The sequence below is a fragment of the Pygocentrus nattereri genome, chromosome 12 (assembly GCF_015220715.1).
Source record: "Pygocentrus nattereri isolate fPygNat1 chromosome 12, fPygNat1.pri, whole genome shotgun sequence".
Classification (NCBI taxonomy): Eukaryota; Metazoa; Chordata; class Actinopteri; order Characiformes; family Serrasalmidae; genus Pygocentrus; species Pygocentrus nattereri.
This window is the reverse complement of record NC_051222.1, coordinates 18405584-18430557: the sequence shown is the minus strand read 5'-3', so window position 1 is coordinate 18430557 and position 24974 is coordinate 18405584. Positions and strand designations below refer to the sequence as shown.

General features: G+C 36.4%; 1 protein-coding gene across 1 annotated transcript in view; it reads left to right on the top strand.

Annotated features, from left to right (window-relative positions):
• The window catches only part of si:dkey-121b10.7 (heparan sulfate glucosamine 3-O-sulfotransferase 3B1), a 28741-nt gene extending 4532 nt beyond the window's left edge, over positions 1–24209 (top strand). Inside the window, exon 2 of the mRNA XM_017710067.2 lies at positions 20469–24209. Coding sequence (XP_017565556.1) covers positions 20469–21087 — 619 coding nt within the window. The 3' untranslated portion in view covers positions 21088–24209. The remainder of the gene's footprint in view (positions 1–20468) is intronic.
• Positions 24210–24974: the final 765 nt, after the last annotated feature.

Here is a 24974-nt window from a genome sequence, read left to right as displayed (position 1 = left end):
TCAGAAAGGTTTTATATAGCACCAAAAAGGGTTCTATTGTTATGATGTCACACTTGTAACAATAGCAGAACCCTTTTTCGTACCATATAGAACCCTTTTCAAATAGGTTTTATATAGAACCATCTACAGCACATTATCCATTTAAGCATGCAAATGGTTTTTTGCATGTTCATGGTTCTTCATAGATTCATTTGCTTTTTAAAAGTGAGCAATTTTTAAGAGCACATGTTAAAACTCAGCAAATAAGTGGAAACTTATTATTACACTATAAAATGTAAAAAAAAAAAAAAAAGTTATTCCCTGTAGGTTTGTTGCTTTTTAACAGACTAGAAAACTAACAAATCATCATTTGCTTCCTCGTTTTGCACAAATTGCAAATAGGAAAGAGAAAATGTGTAAAAGAAATTAAGATTTTTACCACAAGCCTACTTGTTTCCAACAAACTACCTGTTACTGATACAAATGCTTTACAGAATGATGTCATTTCCTGAACACAACTGTTGTTTTCAGGGAATAAGTTTTGGTTTCTGAATAAAAAAGTGGTGTTCGTCACATTTCCATCTCTAATTGTATGTATGTCACAACTTGTGTACCTTTGGCTTCCCAGACACCCACCATAACCTGCTGAATAGGCCATTGTTTAATTTTAGTATTTTTTTATTCATTGGAACCGTCACACCTAAGATAATGCTCCTCTGTCTGCGTACGTTCCATTTAGAAAAGCCTTTTCTGGACATCTTTGTCTTTTAACAGCTTAAAAGAAAAAAATTCTTGCTGTGCTCCTGTTTCCTTCACAGTTCGGCTCTACCTCTCTTTGTGTTTGCTATAAGATGTTTGTGAGGAAAATCTGTCACATGACACTAATTTTATGCAAAACGCATTCCTTTTTCTCAATAAAGAAAATTCTCAAAAAATCCAATAATATTTTGCAACATTTGAGGTACAGATAAACACATTTTTGGCAAAAGTTGAACAGAAAAAGTTTGACACTCATAACATCTTACTGATATTTTCTGTTTTTGTAGCCTACTTTGGGAAAACTTTGGAATTTTTTATAATGTATCAGAGGTTTTTTTGTATAATATTTTCCAGATAAAAAATTATAAACAGCTGGTTTACATTTGCTTTTTCCTTTCATTTTTCTTGTCAGTAAAGGGGAAAAAGCAAGTATAAACCATATGTTTATCAATAGAAGTGATGTGTTTTACCCTTCAATCTTCTTCTTCTTTCGGCTGCTCCCTTTAGGGGTCACCACAGCGGATCATCTGCCTCCATCTTGCCCTATCCATTGCCTCCTCTACTTTCACACCAACCATCTCCATGTCCACCTTCACTACATCCATAAACCTTCTCTGTGGTCTACCTCTTCTCCTTCTACCCGGCAGCTCTATCTCCAACATTCTTTGCCCAATATATCCACTATTCCTCCTAAACACATGTCCAAACCATCTCAACCTGGCCTCTCTGGCTTTATCTCCAAACTGCTCCACCTTCACTCCCTTCAATGACCCCTTAATTATTTTTAACAAATCTAGAATTTGGGGGAAAGCACATAGTGAAGCACTTTCTAAGTCTCAACCTGTCAATAACAGTTCATAGGTTGGATTATTGCACCTTGCATAAATCTTTGAGCATCTTGACCAATCGCAGTTCCAAGTGAGTTTATGTTAACATTTTGATGAATAATGAGATGCATTCCAATAAAAGTAAATGATTGTTGATGAAAATAACCATGGCACATAACCATTATTCATTTATTAATGTATTTTAATTAGGATGAAGGGTATAATCACAGTTGCAGTATATAGCAAGTTAATCACAATACTGGTATTTTGTACTGCCATTACTTATGAACACATTTACGTTTATTAAATGACCACACAAAGCTGGGGCTTAGCTGCACGTCTTGGATCCCAGCTGATGGGAGTCTCCCACTGCCACGTTAAGTGGTGTTTTGATAAGGTGCTGTCTTTTCAGTAAGTGCTCTCCTGTTGATGAGTTAGCAGTTTTACGTTCTCTGTGGTTTTTAGAGTTCTCTCTGCTCTGTTATCAGTCTGTCTCACTTCTTCCCAAGGTGTCTTTCATGCTCTCTTCTGTATGCACATTTCATTCTGCACCTGCAAATTACAGAGCAGTTTTAGTCATTATATGATTGTCAGATTAGTATAATTTTAAATAGCATCTGAAACAAAGTTGGTTCTCAGTAACGTCTTAAGAGCTATACATCCTTTCAGACTTATAGTGTTGTCTTCTCACAGTGGCAGGAGGACTGTTTTGATGAGTCACTGACTTTTGCATAGTAATATATGTTCCATAAGAACAGTACATAGCTGTTCATAGGAGGCAGCTCTGCTATGCTGTGAGGGGCACGTTGCTGGCTGGTTTGGGTCTACTTATCCCCTTATAGGAAGTGTCACTGCGAGTCAAGAAATCAAGGATAAATGAACATGAATGAGGGGTCACTGAATGGTTTGATGAGTATGAAAATGATGTGCATCCATGATTCAGCTTGATTTTCTCCTCTGTCTCAAAGATGAAAGCTCTAAGTACTGTATATCTGATGAAGACAGCTTTGGTGTCTACCAGGTCTTGCACGGTTGTTAGGAGTCCCACTTCCTCTTTTAATCATTTTTTGAACTCTAGATTTGAAAAACACCAGTTTTTTTTTTCCACTTTATTCTCCTTTGTCATGCAAGTGGATTACCTCCTATCTTATCTCCTCAGGAGTATCTCCTGAAAAATGAATGATTTGTACATAATGGCCATTTTAACTGGTAACTTATTAAATAAAGAATGAAGGGTGGTCTGTAGAGTGTACATTTAACTTACTGATACAGTGAGCGATCATAGTGCACTGTTGTTGTGTACATGGACTCGTGGGCTTAAGGTCCAAGCGCGTTTTAGGTATGTTTGCGTGTCATTGTTTATTGACCCTGCAGGTCATTTTCGGTTCATTAATATCTCTTGCCAGTAACCAGTAGAGCTTAGAGTACTATCCCACTGGCAGGACATTCAGTCCCCTGCCAATAAAAAAGACTCCGTATTGGCCCACATCTCTCGTTCTCTCAGTGGATTCAAATTGACCTGGATCAATAAAGTTAGGAATATTCAGTAGTATGAATACTATTTCAGCAGTGAAGAGGGATAGTGAGCTGGGCTGGGGATTGTGGGATCTGAACGGTGTGTTTTTCTTTCTGCTAGACTGACCTTGTGTGTTAGAGCCACACACAGACACACACACACACTTAGGCATACTCACAGCTTTGCTACAGTGTGTGTTCACTGGCTTGTGTTAACAAAAGTCTTTTTGGGGATCGTGGCCCACTGACAGTCTTGTCCACACCATAGGGTTTGTGTTTTTGTGTGAGTGTTTGTTTAATAACAGGTCAGATGTTGAGCTTGCCAGCTGGAAACTGAGCTCAGTGATGAGAGTTTGCCACAGTTTAATGTGGGATATAGGAAGTGATCACTCTGGATAAAGAGAGTATGGGAAACAACAATGTAGAGATTATGGCTGTTTTTTGTTATAAAAGTGTATTATAATTATAAGTGGATTTCTGGGGGAAAATAAATTCTGAGAAAAAAACAGGCATAATAATAATTAAATATGAATATTATGAAAATCATAAACTAGACATAAACAAATAATATGCTGTCCTGTTTTCTGAGTGCTGACCTGAATGGGTTTAAATTCGTATCAGTTCTGCAGGGTTTTAGCCTTAAAGTTTTATTTGTCACTATTATTATATCCAAGAACTATTATTATATCCTATTACATTATTATAGTAGGGATAAGGACATAATATGGGCAAAATGCCTTGTTATATTGCAGGGTACTGTGGTATGCTAATATGTTACAAAAAAATGCAAATGAAGAGCATCCTGCATAAAAATATTTACACTTGTTGGACCACATGACTTTCTTCAAAATGTCCACATAAGAGCATTTGGAATGTTCAAAATGCTCACATTATTGCTCATCTGCTTTTTGCAGTCTTCATATTAACATATTTGAGAAAGAAACAAAGTAAGGCCTGTTTGGCACTTTTGGCAAATTTATGGCACTTTTATACTTAAGACTTTATGTTTTGGTTTTTGTATTTTTCTAAAAAACAATAGAACTTGTGCACTGCAATCTGCAAAGAAATGTAATTTCAGGATGTTCACTGCAAAGAATATGTTAAAGAATGTGTTTTCACTTTAAAAAAACAAAAAAACAAAACAAAAAAAAAAAACAACAACAACAATGAAACATCTAATTTGACCAGAGGTATTCACGCTTCCATATGACTGTATACATGCCGTGTACTGAATATAGTTACATGCTATAAAATGCTGTAAAAATATTTTTAAAATTAACATGAAATTATTTGGAATTGTTTCCAGGTGTTCCATTATATTCCTAAAAGAGACAACTTGTGCTGTACTAAAAACTGATTACATATATAATAATATGACCTGTTCATGGTAATTATGCCTTCACCAGACATTGCGGTATTGTTTTGGCAATTGGACATTAACCCCCTAAAAAAGAGCCTACATCTGTGTTGGCACTGTTGTTATTGATTTTCATAAAGCACAGTGCATACTGTATCATGAAGTGTGAGTGTCGTTATACCCCAAATATATTTCAGTCCTACACGACACCCCAAAATAAGGCCCTACATTGTGACCAGGTCATCCCTGTGACTACACTATCTTCAGCTATCTCCTTCATCTAACATGGCAGTAAAACTACTCATCTTCTGTGTTTTCACGACTCCATAAATTCCCAGCTGGTGTAAAAGTTATCTCTAGATCAATTCCATGTGGTCATCGATCCCTCCCTACCTGACTTTATTACACCGCTGCCTGACGAGAGTTAATTAACCTGCGCATATTCAATCTTGTTGACAAGCGTTGCTGCCCTTATCATCTGTTGACATTGTTTACGGCTCTCCAAGGTGTTTGGCTGTAAGCGATTACGTGTTGAGTGCTTTCTTGTGTGCATCGTTCTATTGTTTTTCTGTTTGCTCACTGTCCTTACAGTCACAATGGGGCAGTTTCATCATCAGGCTTCTAGGAGGTAACAGTGCCCAACTTTAGGTTTATTTATAGTCGATGTTAATAACATGCTTATCTCCACCCACAACAGTGGATCCAGCCTGTGTTCTTAAGTGCACTGAAGTGCAATAGTAAAAATATATTGCTGTCCTAAAAATATATATTTTTTGTTTAGTTATTTTTTTCCATTTTCACACCATTTGAAAATGTCAGCAGCCTTTTATATTATGTGAACATTTTATGATGAATATGGTTTAGTGAATATTGTCACTGTAATTGTGTGATTTAAATCAAGATTATCTTTTTATAAATTCAGGTTTAGACCAGTTATTTTGGCCAAGACGACCAGCTTGAGGCTTGGACACTGCCATTACTGCCTGTTATTTCTAATTGTTTTATCATACACAGTTTTTGGGAGTTTTGTTGCTTTCGATTTGCTCTAAATCTTCTAAATCAGACACTTCACAAGCTCCATGTTATTACATTCCCACTTAGAACTTAAGACGACAATGCTTATAATCTATACAGAGCCACTGCCTTAACAAAAGAACCCTTGAAGAACCATCTTTTTAAATGTGTAGTTAACAGAGATGCCATTAAATGTACCTTGTGATATAAGGTTTTCTTACACTCTTAAAATGGTGGTACAAAGGTTTACTGAGCGAATTAATAAAAGAACCACTTTTGGTTCTCTAAAAACAGGTGCGAAAGAATCTTCACATTATGTAAATATTCTACACCAATTTAAGGGTTCTTATTCAAAACTACTGTTACAACAAATCTGCATCACCATAAGGAACTTTCAGTTAGAGGCACAGTATTTTAATAATTAAATGCTTCTCATATTGTCATCATGATATCCAACAATTGTATTAAACATCACATTTTGTCAATATTGTGCAGCCCTAATACTGATGAAATATAGAAAAACATTTAGACTGTATTAACCTATATTAGCATCACAGAGGAATTTAATATCTATTTTTACAGATTTGTGAATGCAGTAAAATTAATAAAACACTGATTTTTTTAGCACAGTAGACCAACATCACCCTATCATTTTACCATCAGTGGTTTGAAATATTCATATTTCTTTAAGCAAATATCTGCCAATACCAATATGACTTTGATATTGTGCACCCCTACAAGAAAATGTACTTCATATAGTTCTTTAAACTTTTAAAAGGTTCTTCACACTCACACACCTCTGAAGAACCATTCATTTAAAGGTTATTTAGGGAACCAAATGTGTGTGTGTGTGTTTTTTTAAGGAACAAAGACCCCTTTTTGGCACCCTTTTGGTATGAACTAGATGTTATGACTACACTATAAACAATTCAAGCCCTGGTTATTCACAGATTAGGAAAGAGATTGTAGGAGGTATCCATCAAACTGTAAAGGAAGGTGATGTGATTCACTGTCTGTGGATGAATATGGATTTTCAATGTGGAGAAAAACCTACAGTCAAACAAGTGATCAATGTTTTGATGTGTTCGTAGATTGACCTTTCTACAAGCAATACCTTATTGTATTACACTACACAAAGTGCTGATACAAGCACACAATGAATATTCCCTTTGGGTAAACACTAGAAAGACTGTTGATTCAGTGTGAGTTATCTACATAAATTGATGTGAGATCAACACTGATGCATGGAATTGCTGTTGAAGTTAGCTGTTGTAAAAATCATTAGCATGGTGTCTCTGTTGACAGTTGATAGGCAACACAATCCTGCCTCACTTTGAACATGAGAGGGTGTGTTTTTTGTAACTTGGAATAGAGAGGGTTCCAAATAAATTGGCTTACTGTTCCTGAATTTACACCTTTTTTAAGTGTGAGTTTTTTAGAAAACTGGCTTTAGAAGCGATGGGGCAATATGACAACACATTACCATATCATGAAAATTCACATTATAATATGCCACAGTCAGCTTTTCTGAGCACATCTGACCAACTGAATTTGTCATTAAAAGGAAGCCGTTGGTCATTTTTTAATTTAATTCACTGCTCCACAGTAAGTAAAACATTCAATATTGAGTACCTATTGTTGTTTATTTGTTTTTGTAATATGGCAATACTGGTGCTCTCTGTCTGTTCTAACCTATCAAATCTCTGAAAATTGTTATGATTAGTTGGAATAGCCATATCCTACATATTGCCATATCACCTACCCCCAGTAGCCAAAATTGAAGTTATTAGCCACTTGCCTGCTCCCAATATACTGAAGATGATTGCTGATAATATCACTAACTGGTATGCGGCACATCACTGAATGTGTTGATGAATGCATGTTCTTGAGGATGTTTCTGCAGATTCTGCTAAAGTGCCAGGGTATTGATTGCACGAAAGAGGTCACTAACATTAACAGGCATTGACTGATCAGGTTCATGGATGCTGAGGTGTAAAAAAGAAAAAAAAAAACGATCATTTTCCCTCCTCCTGTCTCCGTATCTCAGCTCAAAGATAGATGAGTAAACTCCATTACATATATAGATCTTTTATTGAGCAGTGGTAAAACCAGGCATTTAAAATGGCATTGAGTTAAACATTAGAATTAAATGGTTTGAAATTTATAAAAAATGAACACTCATCTGTTGTGTTAAAAGGGGGTGATTTTACAATAAAGTGGGCAATGTCAGTTATAATGGTGTACTGGTGTTGGTGTCACAACAATAATGACAATTTCAGTGGTATTGATACAGAACATTTAACTGCAGTGTGCCATTTGCTGTGTGATGTTTTTAAAGAACCATGAAAACAATTTAAATGGGAACTTTCCTTCCTTCCTGTAAAGGAAGTTTGTCTGGTTAATGTTTACAGCACTGGGTAAAGTTTCCTGTGGCGTTTATAAGAGAAGAAAACAGGACAAAACAGACCAATCAAAATAAGCTATGCTAATTTTGCAAGACATTCTTTTAGCAGAAAACATGGGGTCCTTAAATTTATCAATGCAAACTTAAATATCATCTGGTTTTATGATATGCTTGGAAAATATTGACATTATATTTTATGAATATCGCACAGCACTACAAACGATGCAGTACACTGGAATTCATTTGTTCCGCATTACTTTGCCATGTGCTGTAAATTAAACATTTCATTTCCTTTATTTCATCCTGGCCCGTCCTCAGGCAAAACCCTTCAGAGTGGAAGCTACTTCAACTAGCATTATTTAAAACTGCAGAGTCACAATAGCCCAACTAATGCCACACATCCCCAAGAATCCCATTCAAATGAAGGAACTCAATCCATTAGCTCAGGTGGCTAAGTGGCTAACCATGTCTAAGGCCAAAGTGAGGTCAGCTGTGTCTGAACACAGGTGCACTAACACAGAGAAAGCTGGGTGGCCAATTCGCTGAACTCACCTGCCTTGCACAGAGTAGCGACTAGTCTACTGTGACAGTTGTAGGTAGCTACAATGTCTGCTGTGATAAAAATATAAATAAATAAATTTAGAAATCACACATCAGGTGGTTGCTAATGGCAATGATAATGGGAAGTATGGTTGTAGGTGGTCATTGCTAATAGATTTAGAAGCTGTTTCATGTAAAAATACATAGGTAGGTAAAACTAGAGCTGGGCAATATGACTATGTTATTGTGATAAATTACTTAGGAATATGCTTTTTGGGGGGTATTTCATGGATATTGCTAGCACCTTTAGGGCACTGAACAAATGTCATTATACTATCACCAATTATAGAAACTGTAAACAACAACAACAACAACAACAACAACAACCAGTATATAGTAACTCCATAAACTGCATAGTATGCTACTAATTGGATGCCAGTCCACTATATTATTCTTTTATTTTTTTAACCAATTGTTTCATTTTTGCCCCCTTTTTGACCAAAGGAGTTTATTTTTATGTATTTTTTTTTCATTTATTTATTTAAACATGCTACAGCTGTTGAGGTTATGTTTTTTGTCTGTTCCAAATTAAGTGATACTTAGTCCCACAACAGGGAAATTCCACCTCCGCATTTAACCCAACCGTGAAGTGAAACACCACATACACTAGTGAGCACGGGGAGCAGGTGGGGGTTAGGTGTCTTGCTCAAGGACACCTCAGTCATGTACTGTCGGCACTGGGGATCGAACCAGCAACCTTCCGGTCACAGGGCCAGATCCCTAACCTCCCTAATTTTGTGTCTTTACATATTAATTTCTCATATTCTTCAGAAATCATAAGTAAATCATTAGAATGTAAACAAAATCATTCAAAGTGATGAGAAAGTTACCAAGTTAGCATTATTCACATACAAGCCAGATGTCTGAATCATGTCATACCTCACATGAAGATGGAATGGATATGAATACATTGCACAAAGCCCAAGGCAGAGTTTTAGTATAAGTGTTTAGTGGGTTTTTTTTTTTATCTATTTGTGGTGGAGAAAAAAAGAAATAAGAAAACTAAAGTTAATTCAATAAGAAAATTTTTGTTTTTCAAATTTACTACAATTTTACCTCCAACATTACATCTAAAACCTAAGAAGACTCACGTAGGTTCACTGGATGTTGGATAGAGAATAAAATGGCTATATTTGTGTGGTAGACATCGGGACCCCCACATTCCTGATTCACCACCACTCATTCAGTCAGTGAGTTTCTCGCCAATGCACTATTTTACATCAATCCACTCTGAATGTCTTTCTTTGTCTCAATGATTGAATTACTCAGATTCTCCACTTTTTAGAATTGTGATGTCTTTGCCATATCGCCCACCCTTACTCCCACATAAAGCTGTTGTTCATTACAAGGCAAAGAAAAGAAAGGCTAAAGAAGAAAAGAGCAAGAAGGTCTCTTTCTGGAACACACCTGTGTGGACTGTAATGTAGGTCTAAGAGAAATATGCTTAGCTTGCTCTGTGGTTATAATTAGGTTTATGATGTGGTTAGATCTGTATTTGGAAAATCACCGTCAAGGGCGAATTTCTCTCAAGAAGAACGATTTATGCTCCGTGTCTGCATGCATAAGTGTGTGGCTAGCTCCCGCCTCATAAATAAACTGTGTAAGCCTGTATTTAATGAGTAGAGGGAGTCAAGAAAAACGAAGAATTTAAAACCTGCTTTAACTAGTCTCAAGTGGATCATCACCTCACAGCTGCTTGAGCTCTTCCTTAATGACTACTTTTCAGTCTCACTGTTAGCAGTAAGAGCAAAATGTCAGCCAAGCCTCATATTTCTGAAGTGCACTGTACCTCAAATGTACATCAAATCCCTATTTTCAGTACTGCATTTGCATAATTGCACTGGATGATTCCTCCAAATGGGGTTGTTTTTTCCATCTCTCGTTTTTTCATCTGATTCATTTGCCTATCCTCTTTAACCCTTTTAGTCAACAATATTTCAGGCAGCTGTCTGTACTCCTAAAGCTACACTATGTAAGATTTGGGGATTTGGCCCTCTCTGGTGGAAGGGTGTAATTGCACGCAACATGCAGAAGAACATTTTGTTACTTGGGTTGTGTTTCAGACCTTGTTCTCGAGTAGATGAACCAGATAATTGCAAGCACATTGAAACAGTATTCAAAGAGAACTCAGTCAGAACTTGGTGAATGACGTCTCTTCTTAGGATGTGAGTGAATGATCTATTGTCACCACATCTACATCAGTATAATGTTGATTTTGCATTTGAGACCTAAACGTCAAGCAACCCCAATTTGCATTAATATGGAGGTTCAGACTTTAAGAAAGGTCCTCACACGCTCACGTCTCATATACAAATATGGTTCTTTATTCATGGAAAGGTTCTTGAGGGAACAAAATGTAGTTCTTCTATGGCCAAAGAGCCTTTTTGGGACCTTTATTTCAAGGAGTGTTCTAGGCTGTCGAACAGTATTTGGACATCTACTGAATCCAGCTTATACACATTCCCACACACTTCCACACAAACACACTCTGGTTTATGAGCAGTGGCAGAACATAGAACAGCTGGATACTGTCTATTCCTGGTTGAAGCACTTTGTCTCTGACTGTTAAAAACGTAGCTTCAAGGGTGAGGAATCTGTCAGGGTGGACCGTTAGCTGATGGAAAGAAGTGGTTTCCTTCAGTCCAGCTTTATGATTTCATTACAGCACTCCATACTGTGTCTGTGATGTCAGTGTGGTGTACATTTACTCAATTAAAATTACTTCATTCAAATATTAAATACGTAAAAGTGCAAGTAAAAGTCATTTTGCCTTTTTTTTTTAGTTTAAATGTAATTTGCAAAAGACCACCCATCATTTATTTAATTTCCAGTCAAAACGATCAGCATCAGGAAAAAACAAAACATTTTATGGAAAATTACACAGAAGCCTCAATTAAATATAAACGTTTTTTCAGTGTTTAGTATGTCCTCTCTTTGTTTTCTTTTCAGGAGACTTGCCTTCAGCTTTTTTACAGTAGATATTTTTCCACACCTCCAAAGTTCTTAAAGTCTTAAAAGTTGGTTGCATTTTTTGCTTCTCACAATTTAAGCAATGGCAAACACATTCAGTGTATCTTTTCATTTACCAGTTAGCTAAGATGGATGGATGGATGGATGGACAGACATACAGACAGACAGATTCAACTTTGTCTTTGCTCAGTACAGGTACAAGGCAAGGAAATGAAATAAAAAGCGAATTCCAGAGAGACACTGGGCCTAGCAGTGTGCACGCGCTACCATCTTGGTCCAAAAAAAAAATCTATGTTTTGTCTGTATCAAAAAGAGCCGCTTCATTTTAGCCAAGCTGGTAAACGGAAGCTTGTTATAGGTCATTACAACATTCATGTTTTCCTATGATAATGTAATGCACTATGAAACCTGGGAAGGATTTTTACTTTCTGGACCTGAATTTTACACCTCTGATGAAACCTGACATTGTAAAGGGTTATACATGTAATTATAAGCCATTACACAAGTGTATGTCAGGCATTATAAGGTATTATGCATCGTAAATACAGGATTCATAGGAACTGTAACAGTTTTGATGTACATGTGAGAGTCATGTGACACTGACTATTTTAGTACACACTAACATTGAATGGCGTTGAAGATGGCAAAAGACCAAACGTGTCTGCCGTAAACTCAGTTTAAAAGAAAATGATTTAAGCAGCTGAGCCTCCGTGCTCTTTTTGACATTTTGAAACTTCAAAAAAAAAAAAAAAAAACCTTCATACTTCAAACCACATTATTTCTAAAAAAAAAAGTGGGGAAAATTAATAATATTTAAGAGAATGTTTTCTGATTTAGATAAAGTATCTTAAAATTTACGCAAAGCATTTCTGATCCTAATTTGTCATTTCAAAAGCCTCACTCAGAAAAGCCTGAGTACTTCAAGGCAGGACTGTGAATGTAGCTGTAATAAGCAGTCAGTGAATGTTATCAGATCGTGAGATGTCGTGAGGCTGTTATGATTTGCCATTATGAGGAGGAAATTCTCCCGGTTTAAATCTGACCTGTCCTGTCTAATGCAGTCATCTTGGCTAGTGTTCAATTCTGCAAATTAGAGATAACCCCTGTCTCTCCACCTCCGCCACCAGTACCAACCACATGCCCTCATATATACTGAGCAGCCTCACAGCGGAACTGGAGCTGGTAGCTGATTTTCCCATAAGATAGGAAAGGCAGGGGGTAATTAGAGGCAGCCCACAAACACACACTGGCCCAACATACACAGCTGTGTGCAAAAGTCTGAACACCCCTGGTTAAATTATGTCTTGTTGATTTTCTAAATGAAAGTAAGGCAGCACATCACGTACAGAGAACACAGCTAAATATGTCATTTTTCTGCTAATTGTAGTGAACAATTTATGTTTATTTGCTGAGTTTAGAGTATATATGTAGAGTAATATATAACGCTGTTATCGGAAGGAAACCTCTCTAAAATGGTAACTTTACAGCAGAAGGAAGAAAATGACTTTACTTTTAATGTAATTCAGTGGAACCAGACACTTTTCAAAGTAATTTTGGGTCGTTTCTTTTGGTCCATTCATCATGAAATTTATAGACAATGTAAAGGACAACAGGTATTTTCAACTTATGTTTTTAAAAAACAACAACTGAAAAACAACAAGTAAATATACTTTACTTTTACACAGGCCACATTTAATGTTGTATATTGTATAAACAGTAATTGCCTTAAAATGTGCAGCAGTGTGTTCTCTATAGAGGATGTGTTACTTATTTACACTTAGAAAATCAACAAAACATGTCATTTGACTGGGGATGTTCAGACTTGCATACAACACTGCTCCACTGTTAAACTACTGTTTATAATAAAACATGAACCACTGTAACACACTGCTTTTGTGTGGCTTATTACTTTCGTAAAACAGCAGAGAAATACATGATATACTACACCAGTGTTTGATAAATAACTGATATTATTATTAATAATAATAATTGCAATGAACAGTTACAAAATTCTGGTTGTTTCAATCACAACCTTCTCTAAGCATGAAGGAAAAATTTGGAGAACCTTTATTGTTGGATGCACTCCTTTTCTAAATAAGCATACAAGCTCATTGAGTGACAGACAACATTGAGAAATCACAATATTAAATGAAGAGGAGCAGATTAAAATAGGTTCATCATTCAGAATGAAATGGTTTCTTATTTTTGGCAAAGCCAATAGATTTTGTGTAAAGATGTTAATTTCAGTCTCTTTTCGTTCCTCTCATGTAATTTCTGTACATCTGCGTTTCTCCATCTCTCTGTTTCCAACTACTGGAATGCAAAACACACACACACACACGCTGTCATTAAGGCTGAGGTAGTGTCTTCCATGAACTGATGACACAGCTCCTTAGGCTTGTACTCTGAGACCTAAATGTTATGTGCTCATTGCCCCCTCATAATTACTTTAATATGCCCCCAAAGACTTAAGTCTCTTCAGAAGTCAATGCTGAATTTATAGTACTGCATATAATTCTCAGTTTTTATCATCAAGGGGAGCTGCTTCATCTTAATCCAGAATTTCATAATGCCATAATTTTTGGCCAATATAACCATAAGGCTAAACAAGCAAACAAACACCCCTCCACATGTTTGTGTAGTTTTTACGGCTTCTTCACTTGTCACATTTCCAGCTGACACTTAATTGCCTCCCACAGTCTCCAGAAGCTTCTTCCATCTGCCTCTGCAATGACAAGCCTGTGTGCTCCAGAGTACACTTACAGTTGCAGAGTGCACTTAGCCTGATTCCATGTTTACACGAGCTGTTTTTAAGGCTTTTGGGTGGTTTCTAAGCAGATAATGAAGGAGAGCGTGGATAATTGAAAGGGATCCCATCTCTATGATGGGAGCTCATTTAAGAGAGCAATGCGAGTAGCACAGTGCTATGTTCCAAATAACATAGTAAGGAGGGCACGTTTTCTTAGTGCTCTCATTTTTCTGAGAATAAAAATGAATTAGTAAAATCTGGATCAGAAAGTAGCAGTATCTGAGAAACACTTGGACCTAGCAAAGTATAATTCTAATAATTACTAGAAATTTGCCCTTTAAAAGGGCAAATTTATAGTAATTCTTAGAAGTCTAGATTTATCATCATTTTTCCTATGCTACACAAGTCATAACATTTTATATTCCATAGGGTGATTATATGAACTGAGTGAGCGTATACACATTTACACTCCATTCACAAACCCCAATTCCAAAAAAGTGTGTGAAATGAAATTGTATTAATAATATATTACAAACACTATTTGAACATTTGAAATTCACTCGTCCGATGGAATTTCTCTGAAATCAAATTAAATTACACTTTACTTTTGTTATCACTGGCAGTAACTGCAAATTACAAAGGTCATATGCAAAAGTTTAAACATAAGTTTGAAAATAAGTTAAATCTTCTACAGGATACTTACCTAAAAATGGCATTTTCTGCCAATTTTAGAGCAAAATTTCTATGCATGTATTTATGTATGAGTTTAATATATTGGAAAAAAATAAATGTAAAATATGCCATAACGTTTTGTAAAGGCAACAACTATGTTATATTCAGCAAAAAAAAAAAAATTGTGCAATATATTGTGCAGAATAAATTGAGTTTTCTGTAGATGATGTGTGAAAATAGAGCTTTTCAACAAAACATCATCTGACCAGGGGTGCCCAAACTTTTACATATAACTGTAATCCATTGTTTATATCTATATAAAGCTAAACCTGGGTTACAGTAGCTTCATTAATGGCAAAAATGGTGTCGAATGTGTCTCTGGTGCGTTAGAGAGTTGCTTTCCCCTAATTTCTACATGTATTATGTACAAATGTACCTCCCTACCAGCACAGAGGGCCACTTCCTCTCCAGTCTCAGCTGTTTCCGATCTGAGGCCCATTCCTTCCAGATGTGGCACAGATCTCTGGGGGGGGCATCCTGTGGCACTGCAGCCAGAGTAAGCATCAGATGTCCAGGGGTGTGCCGTCTAGATTGGTTCCTCTGATTAAAAAGGAAGAAAAATAAGACTATTATTGTGCACTGGGGCACTATATTAAATGAAGCAATGAAGAGGCACCATAGGTAAAATGGATGGATGTACTGTAGACTGTGTAAACTGTGAGTTTGGATTGCCTAGGTAGATCGATGGACACTGTTTTATTAACTCTCCGGGGACCAATAATAAGTGGTGGTGTGGGGACATTTATTTGTTTATTTGTTTACTAAAAGGGTGATTTGTAGTTCGTTAAGATATGTAGTTTGGATAAAACAACAAAAAAAACTTTAACTGGTTCAGAACTTTTACATTATGTTGAGGTTCAATATGTTGTTTTCCACTTAGAGACTCAAAAAAACATCTAATGTGACCAGGGGCACATAAACCTTTGCATATGACTGTACTTCAAGTGTAAAACATTGTCTGTTATGTTGAACCTCAGTAAAATTTTACAGTCACATTGTATAAAACTTTATAGAGAATATATTATTTTCTCAATTTTATTTTAAGTCATTTAATAATAAGCATGTAATATTACAGGAGTGAGTAACTCCACTGACATCACTTGAGGTGGTCACTGTTTTATCAGAAGCATAAGAAGTGATTTCACTGACCATGAACTTTGAGTTAGTCTTCGTTTGAAATAAATTAGTAGACTGACAAACAATTTATAAATTTAATAAATTTATGTCACTGCTCTCAGAACATACCTTGTATCTCAAAATTACTTGGAAAAAAGTCTGGTACCACTGACTTGCATTAAAAATAAGATAATTGTTTTCCTTCCTCCTCTAAAGTTTCCATTTTGGAGATACAAAACGTTTTGTTCTGAAAACAGCAATATATAGCAAGATCACACTGCATTTTTCTTATTTTTTTACAATTTACACTGTAAAACAATCAAAATTGTAATTTTGCATAAAATACTTCTGTGAAGGTCCTGGTGACATACTGTTTTTCATACAGAACATGAACAAATATTAAAAAGAACGAAACAAAAAATAAAAAAAACAAAGAAGAAGAATCAGTTTTGTGTTGGTTAATTTAGGAATAGATCAAAGAATATACAGACATCATCCATAGTTTATTCTTATCCTTATCCCTCATTATTTGCCACCACAATGGTAGAATTATACAGCCACATTAACATACAAATAAACCATACAGATAGGAATAACAAATCTGAATGTTAGTTTAATGGGGAATGATTTATAGTCACCCTGTTTGTTTTCCTTCAGTGGGCAATCAGTGGGCAAATCTGGTATATCTAGACTCTCAAATCCCTGAAGGTTCTTTCAACTGTGGTTACCTAAAAATGGTGTTGGGGGATCTTATACTGCTAGCACAAGTCTCCAGGGCCAGTATTCACAAAGCATCTAGGGCTGTGATCAAGGCTCAGATTCCTTCTCTAGTCACAGTGATCTTAGTTACAGATACAGATCCTGATCCGAGACCAGATCTACACTGAGATGTTCTATGAATGGCTGCTGTGTTGAGCACTGAACTCAATAGTTCATTTAGGACATCTGCAGTTACGGCAGTGTATAAAGCTGCCTTCTTAACAAGCTATTAAGCCATTATTTATTCAGACTACTGTCCACTGATGGCCTGGTTCTGTGTAAATGCATATTCATTTTGCAGGCCACCTACTTTGCTACCGGCAACTAAATAGAGAGCTAGCTATACAGCCAGGCCTCATGCTGGTAAACACATCTGTTCAGCACTGCTGCAGGCTAGCATTCTTGACCCAGATGCTAGCTGCTAACACTACACAAGGTGTGATCAAAACAAACAGCACAGTCTGTTAGCAAGCCTCTGTAACTCGCTAGCAGCTGCAGATGCGTCTTGATAAAGACTAGCAGTCATACAGAGTTCTAACAGAATAAGCGTTAGAGGTAGATAGAGGCTGTTTAATGAAGGTAGAAACAAGCTAGCCGATAGTTTTATCATGGGCCTTTTTAGCTTTGAAGATGAAGAGGTGGGACGGGTGAACGCGAAGGCCTTTTTCAGAGTTGGCAGTGTCCAAACTATTTGCTGATTACAAGCCAGCTCTCTGAAATGTAAACATGATGTCAGTGGACAAGGCTAGCTCCACGATGGCTTCCATTAGCTTGATTACACTGAATTAAACACACACTTAGCCATGTGTACTCGCACACGGCCAAACAGTGCTGGCTCTTGAGACGCAGGGCAGAGAACGAAAACATGAACTCGTTAACCATGAGATTGTGAAACTGAACTGTCTACTCTTGTCTGGACACACACCCTTTTTTAAACACATGCTGCACACATGCTCCTAGGGAAAAAACTCAAGCTCCTGATTGGTTCATACTTCAAGGGAAAACAAGTATTCAGATATTTTGGTTTTTGCACAGGAATCCATCTCAAATTAACACACATAAAGACTTGAACAAAGATATGAACAAAAAGTTCCATAATATACACTTTTGGAAGTTGGAGAAACATCAGTGCTATATTAACGCTGTTCATTAGAGATATAAAAATATATTTTCCATTAATATTAGCTGTCTTTCTTTTCAACAACTTGCTATATACAGAACTGTTAGACATGGATATACAGCATTTTGAAAAACAAAAATTTTGGAATGAAAATATTCAGACAGCACAAATCAATAAAATAAGTACTTTACAAAGTCATTATTGGCAGCATGATGGTTCAGTTTTGACCCATTCCTCTTGGCAAATCATCTTTAATTCCCTTACCAGTGTTAGTATTATATGATTAGTACTACTGCACCAAACTTATGATTAGCTTATGACACCAAGCTAAACTAATAAACCACATTATATGACGTGTTTATATGGTGCATGACATGACAGAATCCTGGCTTTTGCTACCCATTGTTTTCTTCTGTGATCTGAACTGTGATTTTTCTCCCTCTCATGAAACTAAGAGAAGGTCTCACCATGTAATATGATTCATATTAGAGCTCTGCATTAGCCTCATGGCAATGACATGCCGGTTAACCTCAGAGCTGGAAGGAAAGAAAGAAGGAGACGGCTTGCCACAACCAAAGCACCAGGCCAGACCAACCAGGAGCAAATCTGCTACACATGCTCATCATGGAAATAATGAGACAGTACTAGAACTTTATTTGCATTTGACTTTGGAAGTAGAAGTTTATTTAAATAATCTCATCATAAAGTAGAGACTTTGGCTTCTTCTATGCACATTTTAAGCATCAGTAATTTCTCTGGAGTGTAAATATGGTAAACTTTCTAGAGCTGCATTCTATAATAACTTTGCAGATGATGAAGAAGGATATACAGGTAAACTCTTAAGGATCCAAAAACGGTTCTTTGGAGTGATGACATAGAAGAAACACCTTTGGGTTACCTAAGGAATCCTTCAGTATGTGGTTTGTTGAAGAGCAGATGAATCTGACTTTTGAAGAGAGCACTGAAAGTATTCAAGGAGAACGTAACTAAAATTGTGGAAGGACGTGTCTTTCGAGCTTGCAAGAAAATTATCTACTACTCTAAGCATATCTTCATTAATATAATGTTGATTTTGCATTTGAGACCTAAACAGCAAGCCGGGCCTTCTGTTAGAGCCTGTGCCTGTAATGTTAATACATAAAGACATATGACATGGTCCAACAAATTCCCATCAAATTCATTATGGTACATCAGACTCATAAATGATTTCAGTGATTATTTCAGGCTTTACATGGTGACTCACAGCAGTGCATGCACATATTTTAGTGTGTTCTATTTTCTCCATACTTGAGTAATGCTATGTCTTTCATTTCTGCTTTAAGTAAAGTATTAGTGCTTTTTCATAGAACCATATGTCCAAGCCAAGAACCATTAAGGAACCTTTATTTTTAGAAGCGAATAGATTAAAACAAATAACATACCTTGACTATGAATGTGGAACTAAAATGAAGGACATGGCAAGTAAACTTCCATAGCAAGTAAACCCTTGGTGTCCTTGGTGTTGGCTTTCCCACAGCATGGGAGGCCTATGGCCTTCAGTGCATTTGTTGAGCTCAGAGGCTTTGGGGAGCTACTGCTCTGAGAACAGCTTCCTGCGCTCAGATTGTACCTTTGATCAACACTAGAGACAAGGCAAAACAAGTCTCAGATCAGCAACAACAGGACCTCAGAGAGATCCTTCATAAAACCTGCAGAGGAAGTCCCTCAGGAAACGACTGCTAGAAGATTATTGAGGTCTTGAGGTTCTCTCTTTATACCAGCCAGATGTATTTCTTCTGGCTGCTCACCCATGTTCACTTCACAAGGGTGGCTTTTTAATAAAGTAAATGTTCATGTTTATGTAATTTCAAGGCTTTGGATTATTAAAAGAAGATTGAATGACACAGGGTTGACCTCATCAGAGAGATGTTTGCTAGATATTTATTAATAAGAGGAAAATTATATATTTTGCCTGTAACTGAAATGCAAAACACATGGCAAAGGTTTGATGTTTGCTCATACTGACAACTGAGACTGGTGACACTTGTGAAGCAGCTCAGCAGACACTTGTAATAAAATATTTTTATTTTGATTTCAGTTATGCTGCGGCCTAATACTTTGCAGGCAGTTTATTTGAGGCTCAGATCACATGAAATATATCCCCTCAGATTTTTATAAAGCATTTTGCCGTTTGAGCCTCAAGTTGCTTAAAGTAATGAATAATGTCTTTTACTATTGAAAATGATACTTCTGTCACAGTTAGTAAATGTTAAATATATGTAGTTAAATGTAGTTTGGCCAAATTAAGTCAAATAAAATTTGTGGTAACACTTTATTTTAATGGTGTCTTACGTATTTAAAAAGCATTTCTCCAGTATTTATATATTATATTTATAACAGCTGACTTTGTAGCTTGTTTTATGTCACAATGCTGGTAACGTAAGTTTATAACATTTATCATGATAAACTTATGTTAGTCTCATGGCTTTATTAACACTTTCCTACAGTAAAACTACCATAATGTTGAACGTTAAAATGTTCATGCTTTTTCTGACTACCAGTTCATTTTTGGATCTCATGTTTTGTAGGAATCTAATGCCCCGTACCTTGGAAGGACAAATCACAATGGAGAAGACCCCCAGCTACTTTGTCACACGAGAAGCCCCTGCTCGTGTCTTTGCAATGAGCCGTCACACCAAACTCATTGTGGTGGTCCGAGACCCCGTCACCCGGGCTGTTTCGGACTACACCCAGACTCTATCCAAAAACCCTGGACTGCCCTCCTTTCAGAACCTGGTCTTCAAGAACTCCACCACAGGTTTGATCGACACGTCGTGGAGCGCTGTGCGGATCGGCATCTACGCCAAGCACCTGGAGAACTGGCTCCGGTACTTTCCGCTCTCGCGGTTACTCTTTGTCAGCGGGGAGAGACTTGTGACGGACCCAGCAGGTGAGATGGGGAGAGTGCAGGACTTTCTGGGCTTAAAGCGGGTGGTCACCAACAAGCACTTCTACTTCAACCAGACTAAAGGCTTTCCTTGCTTAAAAAAGCCTGAAGGAAGCAGTAGGCCAAGGTGTCTGGGCAAATCTAAAGGTAGAGCTCATCCTCAGATACCGTCTGAAGTGCTGCTGAGGCTCAGAGACTTCTATAGACCCTTCAATCTGAAGCTCTACCAGATGACGGGTCAGAACTTTGGCTGGGAATGAAAAGTCAAACAGGTCTAGGTTTGTCTGCCAATTATATTAGTATTTGAGTGACCTACACTCTCAAAAATAAAAGCTGGGCCCATCTGTTCTGAAAAAAAAAACTGAACTGATATAGATCCTTTAGATTATGTGGAGGTTCTTCAGTCCTGTTCTTCAGAATTAATGGGGAATTTCTCATTTTCTTTTTTTTTTTTTTTTACATAATTAAATTTTTCAAATGTTATAAACAAAGTCATTCTGAGTGTTTTGATGTGAAATGTGCCTTTCTAGAGAAACTTCAGAACTGTTTATAGTGATATTTATGACATCTGAAGTGTTTAATGCTTCTAAAAATGGCACACAGCGGCTATGGATATGCTACATGATGCCCAAGACGTTATTGTACGTATATGTATAATTTTAGAAGGTTTTTGGCCCAAATCATATTGTTTGAAACCCATCAATGATAGAGATATATATAAAGACAAAATAGAGCACCCAAAAAAACGCTTTTTTAAACCACGACTCACCATTATTAGCATTACATATAGAAACTCACAAGACGTGTAGGTACACTGGTTGAGTGGGTCAGGAGATAAAATAGCTATATTTGTGTTGTACACACTTGGTTCCCATCACCACCACTGTAAAAAAATAAAAAAAATATTTGTTAAGTCAACAGTGATCCATTTTACATCAAATTAGTCTGAATGGCTTTGTTTGCATCTTAAAGGTTCAATTATGTAGAAATTTAGAAAAGTCAATAAAAAAAAGAGGTTTTAGGGAAGCAACATCAGATCTTCTATGGTAGTGTTCCTTTTTGACACCTTTTTGAAGAAATGAAGTGAAAACAGTTGTGAGAAAAAGGCCAAAAATGAAAAAAAAAAACCCACTCATCAATAACAAGCATCACATAGTTGAGTGTGCTCATGAGGATCTGTATTTCACTGTAGGAGAATTTTAAATATGCAGACTGGCAACTATGCACTGTCATTGAAAAGATACATTTTAACTGATTTTTTTTCATTTTTTATTTTTTTAACTGAAGCATATCATTTACTTTTATCTGTTCTGATAAGTTGATCACAAATATCAATGCCAGACCAAAAGCTATTAAGTCTATGACGTTTGTTATGTCTGATAAGTTGTGGTCCTATGTTGCTGTTATTATTACAGTATTCAGGCCAAGTTGTTTGGAGATTAGTGACTTGTGTTGGACACAGCAGACAAAGTGCAGCAATCTCACGGTTGTTTGTTTGGGCAATACAAGTCAAACACAGTCCACCGTGAAACTGAATGTCCTTTTCCTTCCATATTTGTTTAAAGTAATAGTCCAGAATTTTTCAACTTGATCTCAATGGTTTTTACATCTGTAGAAAAAATTTTAAATGGATAATAACTTTGTTTTAAGCAAAATAACAGAAGGAAAAAACTAATTTATGATACAAGCTGCTGAAGCAACTGCCCATTGGCTTCTATTATAAGTTTATTACCATATTGGCTTCTATTCTGTTACTTCTCTTCTTGTTGGTGCTTTGAAAAGATTGAAAAGTTGAAAACACCCGACTCCAATTCCAGGGTGAATGCTCAAATACCACTGTTGAACCTGCGGTATTTGGCAGGTGCCATTGCATCAACATGAAACAAACAAAAGATAAGACTAGCGAATAATGCTGGCAGTGTCAAAGTCAGTAATCTACATTGTATGCATTGTGCCATCGGTGATAGTGGGAAATTCACTTGCCAAATTTCCAGATCTTAATTTACCATTGTCTCTTTTATTCATCTGTTTGTTGTACTGTTTAACTGTTCTATTCCATTTTTCTCTTCAATGCAGCATTTAAAACTGTGATGTCAGCTACCACTATTCTATCCTCATTAAATTCAATCACAGGTACAGAAGCTTGCAGTAGAATAGCTTCCAGTGCCCCATCTCTATAAATGGATATTCATTTTGTGGTCTTTAAATGACACAGCTGCATCTTCTATATCTAACATTCGCCAAAACAGTGAACACATTTGATTGCTAGCATATGTGTACAGTTACATAACGAACTTGGAGCAATGAGGGTTGTGCGATTTTCAGTTATACTTCTTTAGGCTCTATACTTCTTTCTACTTAATACTTCTTTTTTTGTCAGAAAAGAAGCAGACAAAACCAGTTTTGTGGACTTTCAAGATATGTATGTTTTGGCTTTTTAATGCATCAGTGCCCATACTTTAATATACCAAGAACCCAATCAGATTTAAGATTATTTTAATATTTTATACACTCTTCTCCAAATTGATTTCTCTGCACTGTGCAAATACGTAGGTTTAGCATATTTACTGAAATAGACCCATCCAGGCTCCACCCACAAATGCATTCTATCATAGCTACTGTTGCAAGCCTGGACAACTTGTACCGAACATTGGCAAAAGTACCATCCTACCTAAGTGGTCTTTAGAGTCACTATATAACTCTTCCAGTTAATCAAAACTAGGTAACTACAGTTGCTATCATGCTAATGTTATTACATCACCAAAACTACACAATAATGTGAGCTGTAAATTTAATCATGTGTTCTCTTCAGATTTCATAAGAATGCATTTGTGGGCACGACCTTGATTAGGTCATGTAGCAGTTACAGGGCAAAAATGTGTTTTTTTTTCTTGGTGAACATTTAATTTACCAATTGCAACTATTCACATGATGGTTCATCTGATCAGTAACAGGAACTTTGATGTTAATGAATATTAAGGAATATTTGCTCTTTTCTGATGCTTGTGTGTGAAATTCCTTACTGAATATTTTTACTGGTCATCTTTTCTGTCTGAAATGTTCATAAAAGGAGCTGTGCAGGGGTGGAAGTTACAAGTCTTACTGGACTATGCCTTACTTTCATGCAATGGCAGACTGCCAGAATATAATTTGGGTTTATTTGCTGTATATTTGTTATTTATACGTTAAAAAAATAATAATAATATTGTGGATGTTTACCACATGCAATCGTGCCTGTGATTAAGTGGATTTATCTGATTTTGTTTCCAGATCCACCGTTTTCATGTTCTCAAATCTAATTTATACTGTGTACAGTTCAAGCTGCTTCTAAGCTGTTTTTGTTCAAAATAAACATACCTGACATTTAAGGTTGTGAACATGACTTCTTTGCTTTTTATTTGCTGTTTCATTAGGTACAGTATTACCTATTGTCAGCAACATATCAACATACGCCTTCTCGTTCACTTATTTCTGTTTTTTGACAGAAATGCTGAGGGGTAAATAAGCATTTTGGAGCACCATACGATGCCATCTAGATAACATCTTTTGGCATGACTTTATAGTGAGAACGTCCAGGCCTAGACACCACAAGTGTCTCCCTTTGAAAACACATGGTGCATTACAAAGCACAATATATGACTGTGAATTGCTAAGCAGCTGAAGTGTTAAATCAGGCAACAGTGTGGAAAATTCCACTTTCACACGCACAACAACTGCTGTCTTCAGTTCCCAAATGATTACTAAACACTGTTGGAAAAAGGAAAAGTGATATAACTTGGTGGCAAATATTGCACTGTCCCAACTTTCTAGGAACATGTTTGCAGGCATTACATTTAGAATACGCATATGTAGTATGTAAAAAAAAAAGTTAATTAGTTGAAAGACTTAATATCTTTGTACTTGAATACAGGTTTAAAATCACTGCATTCAGTTTTTATTTACATTTTACCTTCGTAAAATGTTTTGTCATTGGGTTTGTTTAATTATATCTCTCTTAGAAAACTAAAAGAGGCAAAACAACCTGAAATGGTTGGTTATATTGCACATTTAGCAAGTGTGCTACCTATCATAACCATCTAATCCAACTGAAGATTTGGTGAGTTTTAAAGGAAATCATTCCATAACTTGCTAGCCTAATTAAGCTTTA